The 13,099-nt window shown below is 38.8% G+C and overlaps 1 protein-coding gene across 37 annotated transcripts in view; it reads left to right on the top strand.

The window, feature by feature from the left end:
• PTPRD (protein tyrosine phosphatase receptor type D) overlaps window positions 1-13,099 on the top strand; it is a 529,409-nt gene that overhangs the window by 102,150 nt on the left and 414,160 nt on the right. For all 37 annotated transcript variants that reach the window (XR_014821805.1, XM_084985812.1, XM_084985865.1 and 34 more), the window contains exon 2: window positions 7,883-8,049. Coding sequence is in view for 24 of the 37 variants with exons in the window: in XM_084985812.1 (XP_084841938.1) it covers window positions 7,965-8,049 (85 nt within the window). In the remaining 13 variants the exon portion in view is untranslated. The remainder of the gene's footprint in view (window positions 1-7,882; window positions 8,050-13,099) is intronic.

Genomic DNA, 13,099 nt, shown 5'->3' on the forward strand with positions numbered 1-13,099 from the left:
TGTTCCCTCAGAGAAGAGCTGAGCTGCAATCATGAAGGATGGGAACCATATCTATTCACTGACAGACGTCAGTGAAGTCTCTGCCCCATTTAGCAGATTATTCTTTTAATTGGTGACAATATTTATGTCACCTAAGCCTGTGAACTGACCTTCCCATAAAGCAAGCCAACTTCAGTTCTACCTTAGGACAAAAAAGGAAATTTGGGAGCCATCCATCCATAGTGTTTTGACTGCCATGCCCAGAAATTTAAATCCATTGTGAATTTATGTACTTAAATTGCAGGGAAACACCTAGAACTGATGAATTTAGAAAACAATATACTAGAAACAGGCTTTGAAAATTCCCATTTTTTTTTAAGTTTAAAAATATTCTTCGACAGTAATGAACTCTTGTCGGATATTATTTCCCAACCTTGGCACTGTTGACATTTTGGTCCAGAAAAGTCTTGGTTGTGGAGGGCGGTCTTGGGCGCTGTAGGATATTTAACAGGGTCCCTTGGCTCTACATTTAGATACTATTAGCACTCCCCTTATATTGTAACAACAAAAAATGTCTCCCCTGGGTAATGGGCAAGACTGTTTTCAGTTGAGATCCACTAGTTCAGAGCCCTGATCACTCTAAAGATGGAGTTACAAATGTAACACCTGTGAATAGACAAAAATCTGCTTCTTTTGAGCTCCAGTAATGAAGTATTTGAAAACTATTAAGTACTATTATTAAAAGACACTTTACTTTGTTTTTCAAATAATATTAAGGACTAAAGTAATTAAGGATAAATGGAGAGGTAAGTTCTCCAAAAAATGAATTCTAAAATGTACTTTGCTTAGTAAATAAAATATTGTCATGTATTGCTAGATTTCTTTTATGTATTGATGTAAATAATACAAATAAAATGAACATAATAATAACTAAAACTTGATTATTCACAATGTATTTTAAAAGCAAAATTTATTTTATACAAAAATTACATGCGTTAAAAAAAGACATCCTTTTGATTTTTAAGATAATGAAAATCAGGAGTAATGACTTAGGAATGATATGGTTGTATATAACTGGATAGCAGTTACCACATGCAATAATCATTTAAAGAAATTAGTTGCTTTTTCTAAAGCTATCCTACTTTTCAAATCAGAATTATAGTTCTTTTTGTAAGGAAAATATAGGTAGGCAGGGAGATAAGTTTGTTCCCCCCCACCCCGCTCTATCTGTTCATTTCTCAAGGCATAACCTCATTTTTATTTTTGAAGGATAAAGAAATGCTCAAAGTTAATAATGTCTTTTGCCATTTCTGAAAGTAAGTGATATTTATGTGTACCTCAGATGTACAGTTATTTGAAATCTTATAGAGATGCTATCAATAGTAATTGGAAAAGTGAATTATCTTATCTTACCCAGACCATTCGCTTTTCTCTCTCTGTATCAGAACTAAACATATGAGTAGTCTAATGTATCCATATTGATAGGCATTGTTTTCCTTTTCAGTTATTTGTATAATCCAGTTGATGTCACCAAAGAATTATTGTGTGCTTAGAATCACCTGGTGTCTTTGAACTAAGTTTTAGCCTAAGCCAAAAATGAGATGATTGAGTTATTACTATGTATTTATATGTGCTCTCTCACAAACTCCCTCTTGATTTTTTTTCCCCCAGTTTATTGTCATAAAAATATTTTTAGGGCAAAATAGAGTTCTGACATGATATGCTGTTATGTAAAAGAGTATAATTTAAGGGAGTATTTAGTTTATTTCATAAAATTAATTCCTTATATTCTTTATATTCAAGTATTTTATGCAGAGATATATTGGATATGAAGTTATTTTTCACGATTTAATTTAATAACATTTTTCTATTGCCATTCTTTTTCTCAGAACTCTTTTCCATAATTGAAATGAGGTTTTTGGTGCGGCATGTATTTAAGAATGTGTTTTCCATATTCCTCATGGATACTCATTAATTGTGGCCATCTCCTAAACATCATACACATGACTTCAAATGAACATGTAGAAGTATCCTTGCCTTTGCCACCTATAAGAGGTGAAGTGTCTTTGCTGTCAGGGCTACATTTCTATTATATCCCAAACAGGGACTTTGCAGTAGTCGGAGATGGAACTCTTCTAGCTAGAATATGAGATAATCATTTTTCCTTTTAATCACAATGTTTGTATTTGGCCCATTGTCCAGTCATATACTTGACCACTTATTGATCCATCACATTCTTTGAAGAAGTTTGAAAAAATGAAGTGGTTTTTGTCAGGGTGAGGTGCAGGGATGGGGAAATGAGTGACCCAGAGGTTAAGTGGGTTTCCTTACTTAACACAGTGAATCCTTAGAGTCTAACTGTTGGGAAGCAAGGACTACAGGGGGTCAGGATTCCCAGTTCATTGTCTCAGTTTACAACCTTGAAGACCTTGGCTTTGTTCTAGCTATGCTATTCAGTGCTGTTGAAAAATGAAGCTATAGGAGTTCCTGTCGTGGTGCAGTGGTTAACGAATCCAACTAGGAACCATGAGGTTGCGGGTTCGATCCCTGCCCTTGCTCAGTGGGCTAACGATCTGGCGTTGCTGTGAGTGGTGGTGTAGGTCACAGACGCGGCTTGGATCCCGCGTTGCTGTGGCTACAGCTCCGATTAGACCCCTAGGCTGGGAACCTCCACATGCCAAGGGAGCAGCCCAAGAAATGGCAAAAAAGACAAAAAAGAAAAAGAAAAATGAAGCTATAGTCTGTGCTGTCCAGTGGGGCAGCCACTAGTCACATGGGACTATTTAATTTTAAATACAGTAAAATGTTTACTTCCCAGTTGCAGCTGCTAGGTTTAGGGTGGACAGTTATTAGTCAGTGCAGGTAAAGCATATTTCTCTCCTGCGGAAAGTTTGGCTAGTACCAGATGATTCTTATCTTAGACCATGATAAAATATTTAGGGGACTATCTTCTCTTGGATAATTCTCATGAATAAGTGAAATGGTGAATGTTGATTTTTGTTTTTTCTTTCTGTGTCCTTGTGTTATAACTGTACACTGAGGGCACGGGGAGCTCACAGGATGCCCTCAAAAGTCTCTCCCAGGCTTGCTGTCTGCCCTGGCTCCCTCCCCCATTCCAGATTCAGCCAGGGCAGTTCTGCTCTTGTAAGACTCTTTTACACGTGGCAGTTACCTGGTAGCACATCTTCTGTACTTTTTTTTTTTTTTCTCCTGAATGATTGGAAGTACATTCTTGTCCATTTATAGAGACCCGATTGATTTTGGAGGTAGATTAAAAAGAAGTCGCAGCATTTAGGGATTTCCTCCTTACCACACCATCCCCGAATTTAATGGGTATATACTCGGGTTAAATATCATTACTGTATTATTGCTTCTAAGATGTCTAGTATTGAAAGTATAGGGTAGTTTTAAGACAGAAAGAAGCAAAATGTTTTGGGGTAAACAATATCTAGTGTCTGATGAAAGCAGTATTTTTTCTAAGCTCTTATCGAGTTTTTTTTTTTTAAACTTAATTCTTTCCCTTTTCTCCCTCTTTTCAGAATAATGATTTTGTTCTTTAACTTTCTCCTAGATTAACCAATGTAACATTTGAAAATAATTTTTAGGATTAAAAACTTATGGATTTGATATGTTTGATATGTTATATGATATGGTATGTTTCAGTTCATTGTAGTTATTCTTCATTTTGCCACTCGGATTTTCCCTCATTTGGCTGATGGGAGCTGCATCACCTTGGTTCCTCCTTTTGCTTATAACCTGGTAGTTCCTCAAAGCCTCCATGCTGCCTGGTATGGCAAGATAACTAATGCTCATTTTGCACATTTCCTACCAAAAACCTACAGTCACTCACTACTCTGAGGGGCTTGTAGGTTTTTTTTTTTTTTTTAAAGAAAAGCTCTATTTTGCCTGTCTCCCCCCCCGCCCGTTATGTTAACGTAATATACAGAAACACAATTCAGAAAGCTGAAAAAAATCCTTCAGCATTTATTATCGGTTTCAATATAAATATATGTATTACAAAAAAGGGTTTCAATGTTAAAGATAAAGAGTTGGGTAGGTGTCGGCTTATGAGATTTCTTTGAAGCAGTGATTTGTTAAGACTTAGGGCAGATTTACTTTTTGATGTTCCATTTCAAATTACATTGCAGACACCGGCCCTTTGAGCTGTGAGTTTCTCTAACCACACATATACACAAATAAAGATGGTGGGCTCTGAGCCAGTTGGAAATCAACAAAGTTATTGTTAACATCTTTGTGCTATAAGCAATAAGAAACCAGTTAATATTTTAAAAAATTTTATTTTAAACTCATCTAGATGGTTCAGTTTTATCTGCCCATCTCAGTTAATAAAAGACATAAAGGGCCAGGTATATAAAAATCTCAGAATTAGCCTCTGCTGAGGGCTCTTAAACAAATGCAGAATAATTTGTGATGTAAGCTAAATCATGGTACTTGTAGTATTTCCCAGATCCCCTTTCTTGCCCTTTTCATTGCAGAATGCTTGGCTACCCTTTCTTTAGGCTAATGGAAACTACTTGTTACATTCATTTATCCTCATTATTTTCACTGAAAATATTTCCTTAAAAATATTGCCCATTTTTGTTCCAAAATTCAAACTCCACCTTACTGATACCCAAGCCAGCTGTTTTCCTTTTGGCAACATTTCTATGTAGTAAACAAGATAGAGAGTGCGATTTCCTGTTGTGGCTCAGTGGTAAGAAACCCGACTAGTATCCGTGAAGACTCAGATTTGATCCCTGGCCTTACTCAATGGGTTAAGGATCTGGCATTGCCATGAGCTGTGGTGTAGGTTGCAGACGTGGCTTGGATCTGGTGTTGCTGTGGCTGTGGTGTAGATCAGCAGCTGTAGCTCCGATTCGGCCCTTAGCCTGCGAACTTCCATATGCTGCAGGTGCTGCCCTAAAAAGCCAAATAATAATAAGAAGAAGAAGATACAGAGTGGAGATTGGCTGTAATGAACATCTAAAATGGGTTTTGCCTTCATACCTCTGATCTCTGGTCAAATCTTGGCCCAGGGCATAGCCCCTTTAATTATAAAATTGGTGTGTTCACACCTTCATTCATTTGTAGATCCTATCACCGTTCCAAGTCCAGAGGTGACATTTGTAGGTCCATTTGGAAGAATTTAGTCTTCTTGTGACATTTCAGTTGAGAAGGGGAAAAGCCAGATCACCTCTTTCCTGAGAGAGCATTTCATACATCTCCATCTCTGTGACTGCACTGAGCCATCATGTAGCAGTTGGCTCTGATACGCTTGCACAGACACAAATTGAGTCTGACAGGACTGATGTCTCCTGGACTTGGCTGTCATTTGAAATGCTGGCAGGAGGATGGAAGTGGTGAGAGGGGGCGTGAGGAAGAGCTGATTCCTTTAGCACCTCTTCTATGAAGTTTTGAGAATTTTAATGTGTGGTAGCTGTGAATGGCTTGATAAGTTGTTTTCCAGATGAGGTTGATAACAATAGCTGATTTGGAGCAGCTGGCTAGCTTTTGGTTTCAAGTAGATGCATTTCAATGTACAATTTGCTTCTTCATGCCACCCACCAATCTGTTAAAGAAAAAAAAAAAGCTATCTAGTGGAATAGTAATTAGAATGATTTTCCCCTCCTTCCTTTTAGTTTTATCTTTCTTGCATTCAAGCCATTCATGCATAGTAATGAAAAAGAAAATATATATTTTAAAGTTTTTATTTGCATGCTCAGTTTTAGAAAAGATACTACAGTATCTGCATTATAATACTTTTAAAAGTACATGTTATTTTAAGTTTTTAGGTTCTTTCTGGACATCTCTGGTATTTTGTGTCATGAATTTTGTTTGTGTTTCATATATCCCATGCATGTATTTCCTATATCCCAATATGCAAAAGTTAAAGGTACACCTTTCATTGGCAAATAAATTCTGATTGTCATTCTCAAGTTCTCAGGATGAGAGAGGAAGTGATAACATTAAATATGCCCTCTCTTTATTAAGAGCCTACTCTGTATAAGATGTGCTAGATTTATTTTAAGATTCTGTAGGAAGAATTTTTTAGCACTTGAAGAGCCATACTTCAGATTGTTGCTTGGCGCCAGTTACCACTTCTATTCTTTTCCATTCCACCAGGACCACCATCACTCTTATGGTTTGTGTGACTTCTTACCTGAAACTCTTGATAATAGTGTTCTCTAAATAATCCCACATTCCACTGTCAGTTAATATTCTCAAAGCCGGAGTTCCCGTCGTGGCGCAGTGGTTAACAAAACCGACTAGGAACCATGAGGTTGCAGGTTCAGTCCCTGCCCCTGCTCAGTGGGTTAACGATTCTGCGTTGCCGTGAGCTGTGGTGTAGGTTGCAGACACGGCTTGGATCCTGTGTTGCTGTGGCTCTGGTGTAGGCCGGGGGCTACAGCTCCGATTAGACCCCTAGCCTGGGAACCTCCATATGCTGCGGGAGCTGCCCAAGAAATAGCAAAGAGAAAAAAAAAAAAATCTCAAAGCCTAGTTCCATGTTATTCTGCTCCAAAACATTAAACAGCTCCCTTTGTGATTTGCTGAAAAAACTCCTTGTTAACTTAGATTGGCATCCAAGACTCTTGATGGCTTGTTGACTTTTCAACCTGAACCATTTTCTTTTGCCACCCATCTTCTTTTGGTTTCCTAATGGATCCAAGATACCAACCCAGTAGTCCCATTATGAACCCTGGACCAGCTGCATCAACATCACCCAGAAACTTGTTAGAAATGCAAATTCTTGGATCCTACCACAGACCACTGAATCACGAAACTCAGTGTGTGTGTATGTGTGTGGTGGGTGCCCAGTAATTAGCTTTCCAAGTGGATCTGATGCCTGTAGATGTTTGGGAAGCTCTGTTCCAGGCCAACCGGGCAATTTGCCTTAGCCAATGTTCCTCTTTCACTGCCCTGCTTTGCATAGAATTCCTGGAATGCTTTTCTTTCTTTTTAGTAAAACTGCCTATACTCCAAGGCCCAGTTGGAGACACTGCTTTTTCCATGATGTCATTCTTAATCCTATCTTTTATGTCATTATTTGGCTTTCCTTCCTGGCACTAATCACTTATTAACTTGTACTAGTCATCCGATGTACCTATCTTATTTTCCCTACTAAATGGGAAAGTCACAGAGGATGGAATCTGACTCATTTTTTTGTATCTGGTAACATTTAGATGTGCTAAGTAGCAATTCGGATGTCTTACACCCAGTAGGCTCTCTAAAAACAGTCTGTGGCTTATTGATTTTTTATAGAAGATTGAGAAAACTAAGCCTTTGCCCAAGAGGCATATAAAATCCTGTTAAATCAGAGTGGCTCATGCTAGCTATTGTTTTGACTTATTGAAGCCAAACTAGACTTAAATGTGATGTGTCTTTAGGGAAGACGCCAAATGTGCTGGTATAAAAAATTCTAACCTCTCCTGTTTAGCTGGCAAAGTTGAATTAGTACTGTCATTTCACCTGATGCTGAGAAAGCAACTTCCATTATTCTGCCAATAAGAGACTTTTTTGCTGCACAGTAGAGCTTCTCTTAAATCTTACTTATAACATCAATGTGCTTTCTTCCACTGATGTATTCATGTAATGTGTCATAAGAAGTGACAGTTTTTTCTCATAGAGCATTGCCCAAAAGGTGACACAAGAAGAGAATGCAATTCAAAGTAGTTGGCTTTTGAGTGGCCTGAATGTGGGAATAAGATCAACCAGGGCTGTTCCATTTTACAAACTAAGTTGTTTGCTTCCTAGAACAAAGGCATCATGATTATAATTTATGGTGTATTTACAGTGGGTTGTGTTTCTCCTGGTGGTTGTGATGGAATAAGGGGAAGAGAGTGAGGAATCTAAGTGTCTTTGTGTTTTCTCCCTTTTCTTTTCTCTACCTCTCCCCTTATAGGCTCTGAAAGTGCTACAGCTGAAATTTCAGATCGGACCGACTCTCTGCGGCTCCGGGGGCAGTGATTACAAGCTGCCAGAGCATGCTGGTGCCAAGCTGCAGGATGGTGCACGTAGCCAGGCCACTGCTGCTGCTCCTTGCCTTCTTCCTCCGCGTGGATGCTGAGAGTAAGCCATTCTCCTCTTCTCTAGGGGGCTGTGACCATAATGAGCGGTTTTGTTAGCAGTTGGCACCGTGCTCAGGGCCTCTGAATATGTTTCCTCTGGAAGTAAATCCTGAGACACTGTGGGATCCTCCTTGGCTACCAGCCAGCTTTTCAAAGAGATTATTGATGTGACTTCCTTACCATTTCCTCTCTCTTAATGCCCTTTTTCTTGTGCATCTAACTGCTTCTACTGTTTTGCCTTTTCTTTATTTTAATACTCTTACCAGCCCAGTGGTAAAGATATTATGAGTGATATAACTCAAACCAAGATTAACCAGTGGGTGATGCCCATGAGTAAACATTGCTTAGACCCATTAGAAATTTCTTGAGTTTGGGGGATATTTCTATGTTTAGAAAAATGCACAATGTCACATTGAGCCCAATTAAACTTCCAAGCCCTTGTAGCTGTCACAGCAGCTGTTCTAATGTACTGTTTCCGACAGCTGTCGTGGAGGACGGTATTCAAACACATCAAGCAGAACTGACAACTTTGTGGCGGGATGAAGTGTGTGCGAGTGTAAGGAGAATTTGGTGGTGTACAGACCCACAAAATTTGGATTATTGGACTCAATTTAGGAAACCGAGATTGTGGTCAATCGGCTTGCCGATTAATGTGAAGCTCACCATCTCCTTCGTAATTAGGAAATCGTTAGGTCTACCTTGTTTACATATGTCTCTTTTCCCATCTGTCCTTTGGCCTTTTTGGAAGAGACAGTGGTGGAACAAGGCATGTCTTGGGCTTGCACTCACCAACATGTTTGGTAGTGGTTCAGCTCATGTGAGAGGTGGCCATTCTCTCTGGGAGTCCCCTAGTGTTATTAAAATGTGTAACATCTGCTGTCATTAACATTTCCCTCCACTGGCTATTTCAGTGATATGAAATTTGATTCATGTTAAGGATGTTTCAAGGACAAGGATCCTGGTGTCATGTTGGCCCCTATTTATTAATTGCATTTCGACAAGTATTTCCTCAATAGCAGCCAATTTCTTTGTTCAAATAGGGGCTCTGTTTTCTGTAGAGAGCTGTCCAGGAGTAAAAGGAATACTGTTAATAATAGGATACATATGGAACATAGATGTTTTAAGCACATTCTCTGGTTAGTAATGTATATAGTCTCCTAATTAGCACTTGGGAGTGTTAGTTTAAGGTGAAGCCAAGGAATTTCTAATACAATGCCAGCAAATAATTAACTGGGATAAGACCCCAATGAAAGACGTTTGTGTTATTTTAAAGCTGTTTGTCAAATTCTATTTTAAGGTTGAAATCTAAATTTAGTTTTATTAAGAAAATCAGGCATATGGCTTTATTTTTCTGTTTTGGCTAGAGTGAGAAAGTCAGTTGTTTTACAGTTGTTAATTTTTGGCAAAAACATATGAAGACCCAGGGAATTCACTTCAGTATCAGATCCCAGTTATAATATTCATATATCCATGAAGTTATCCTTCCAGATAAGTAAACATAATCTTCTACCAAGTAGCTTTGCTTTTGCTTAATTCTCTGGTGGAAAGTGGCAGACGGATGTCAAACGTTTAGGAACAAGTACTTTTAAAATAAAAAATTATGTTTTAAAAACAGTCCAGACTACAGATGATCATCACCTACCCCTTCCTGTATTCCTCCCCTTCTCCATCTCCCTCTTCTGCTCTGTCAGCAAATCTCCTGTCCATTGGAGTCTTAGACAAGAAATAACAAAGGCCAAATTAGCGATTGTTAGTTCGATTATTTACCATGTTATATATTTACATGATACCAGTTCTCAACCTCAAGATGTAACCTGAGAAAGAACCTGTTCTTTCTTCCTCGGCCTATCCCCCTACAGAGAGGGACAGGCTTCTTTGCCAGATTAATTTTGTTTAGTTTTGCCCTTGTCTACTCAGCCTTGCTTTAGGATATTTTCTCTTTAACCCATGCATTTGGCCTTGTTGAACAGCCTGTGTAACCTGAGCATTCCTGGTGAAAGAGGAAAAATCAGCCATACTTTTTGAAGCACATTTGATTTTATTTATTTTGGCTTTTTAGGGCCGCACCCATGGCATATGGAAGTTTCCAGGCTAGGGGTCCAATCGGAGCTATAGCTGCTGGCCTAGCCAGAACCACAGCAATGCCAGATCCGAGCAGTGTCTGCAACCTACACCACAGGTCACAGGAATGGCTGGATCCTTAACCCACTGAGCAAGGCCAAGGATCGAACCCACAGCCTTATGATTCCTAGTCGGATTCATTTCCATTGCACCACGATGGGAACTCCTTGAGGCACATTTTAAAAGAAGAAAGGACATCTCTTATTAATTGCCTGGGGGATATATGTGGTACGTGAAAGCACATGGTAGAGTTGGAGATAGAATTTTCACCACTAAGAATATTTAAAGAACAACTGATAAAGTAGGATCTAGATTTCAATCCATTAGGTTGTGCCATTACCTTCTCTTAAAACACTGAAAAAAAATCAGGATATATGTAGTACTGAAGAAAAATTTGATTTCTTCACTATCATATAAAGGTGATATTTCTTAGGCTTCTGTCACCTGGGTCACTGGTTTGTTTTCCTACTCTTTGGTTAGTCCATACAGCCATAGTTTTTTTCTTCTTATGTAACTATACTTTTTCTTCATACAAGGAATCAGAAGTCATATTTTAAAATTTAATAGCTTGTCAGAGCCATTTGAGAACTTTGAAAATTTTTTTAATTTTGTTCTCTTTTGAGGAAGAGGGTTACAAATGCAGGTGGGGAGTGGGAAGGAGCCACTCAAGTGTACTACTTAACTTAATGTGTTCAACTCATTGCTTTTTGAAATGATTAACTCCGAAGAGCCAAGGAGTCAGGACTATAATCTCTGTGGAACACCATCACACAGTGCTGGTGTGATGTTGCATTAAGTAGGAGAGCTCTCATGAGTGTTGGTTCAAGCCAAGGTTGAGAAATGGTGATAATATCCCTTTAGCAGAAAATTACAGTCTTTGCCATTGCCAATTTAAAGTGCCTCGCAGGTTCCTGCTATTATTTTCAAAGCCTAGATATGTGCATGGATCTTATTGCTTTTCATTTCTGTGTCTGGAACACTCAGAATGATTCTGCTTGTTCCTTGAATGCAACTACACGTGGTAGAGCTGTGGCCTCAGGAAACAGTCAAGTGTGACTTCTCTTTGAGCACCAGGAGTAGCCCTTCCTCATGCCAGGCCAACCAGTTTTCTGTAGTGGTTTGACTGAGGTCATTTCTGGAATAATATACAGGCAAATTCCTCCCAGCAGACAGGGCCATTTCACACTGAGAACATTCACAGCTTATTAAATATGTCCTTTAGTTTTTATTTTAAATTATGAGTGTTTGGGTATGTATGATGTATGTGTGGATGTTTGAATGTACGTGTTTAGGTCACAGTCCATTGAATCATCATTTAAAAGGTAAATTGCTCTTGGGATGATGAAAATGTTCTAAAATTAGATTGGGATAATGATACTAATTGAGTATAAACATACTAAATACCATTGAATTGGTCACTTTAAGTGGTTGATCAGTAGGTTGTATGAGTCGTATTCCTATAAAGCTATTTTAAAAAGAAAAGGTAAACCAATGCTTAATCCAGTTCTCTGGTTAGACTCCTTTTAGTTTAGTTGTCACCTGAACACCGAAAAGTGTGCTGGTTCCTTCAGGCTAGTGAGAATAGACGTGCTTATTGAGGAGAGTAGGAAGAAAGCCAGCTCATTTTCCATGCTTATCAATGCCTTCCTTGTTTTCCTTTGCTCTGACTTTACTGAGGTGTGGCAAAGTAAAAACATTGCTATTCCCTCCTTGTTCCTCCCCTCCCTTTAAAGTAGCTCAATTAGCAGCATCCAGCTGTCTTCAGCAAGAAAATATTCTAGCTATTTTACTGATCCTTTAGTCCCAATGTGGAATTTTCTGTAGCTTTCTGAATTAATTGCTCCCAACAGAGCTGAACCTACCTAGTAAGGTTAAGAATATGTCATACAATCAACAAATGTGTATACTTCAAAGTATTTTATTGTGTGTAGAGGGACTTTTTTTTTTTTTTTAAATCCAAAGTATGACATGTTTGTTATCTTTTCTCTCTCTCTCTCTCTTTTTTTTTTTTTTTTTTTTTTTTTTTGTCTTTTTGCTATTTCTTGGGCCACTCCCGCAGCATATGGAGGTTCCCAGGCTAGGGGTCTAATCGGAGCTGTAGTCTCCAGCCTATGCCAGAGCCACTGCAACGCGGGGTCCGAGCTGCATCTGCAACCTACACCACAGCTCAGGGCAACGCCGGATCATTAACCCACTGAGCAAGGGCAGGGACTGAACCCGCAACCTCATGGTTCCTAGTCGGATTTGTTAACCACTGCGCCACGACGGGAACTCTTCTTTTCTCTTTTTATTTGAGATGCAGCCCTAAGGTAGAAGGTGGAACAATATCTGAAATATCTGTGAATTACTTCTTGTTATTGCTAATAGCCTGGTGATATTTGCTTATACTGGTCTATGACTTTCTTATGTCTTTCCCATCACATTCTTGGTTTCTTTAATTTTTCTCATGTAGCTGCTATTGACCTGACACATTTCAAATAAGCTTGATTTAAGAGCCCTCATTCTTCTGCCATGTTGTCCCCAACCAGTGTCCATCTTGAAATAAATAATTAAAGAGGAAAGTACTGGTGACTGGGTGGAAACCAATTTTCTCTTACCTATGATTTTATCTCCTCTCTTTCATTAGCTTACTTTAGTTCTATTTATTCATTCATTAAACTAGTTTGTGTGTGTGTGTGTGTGTGTGTGTGTGTGTGTGTGTGTGTGTGTGTGTTTGAGCATGTGTGTCTGTGCCCCTACTTCATGGAAAGCTTTGTGCATAATGTTAGGGATATAGAGATTTAAAGAAGTATAGTCCCATACCAGCTTGCGATCATCCTTCAGATTCATAGCTCACTTTTCAGAACTCTCTCAAGCAATATTCTTAGATTTTTATCTCCAGGCAGGAAGTAGTGCTTAAGAAGAGGAACTCTGAAGCAGGAGTGTTCATA

The sequence above is a fragment of the Sus scrofa genome, chromosome 1 (genome assembly GCF_054392235.1).
Source record: "Sus scrofa isolate SSC_HxYL_T2T_F1_AM1 chromosome 1, Sscrofa_HxYL_maternal_Yorkshire_Landrace_v2.0, whole genome shotgun sequence".
In the NCBI taxonomy this organism is placed as follows: Eukaryota; Metazoa; Chordata; class Mammalia; order Artiodactyla; family Suidae; genus Sus; species Sus scrofa.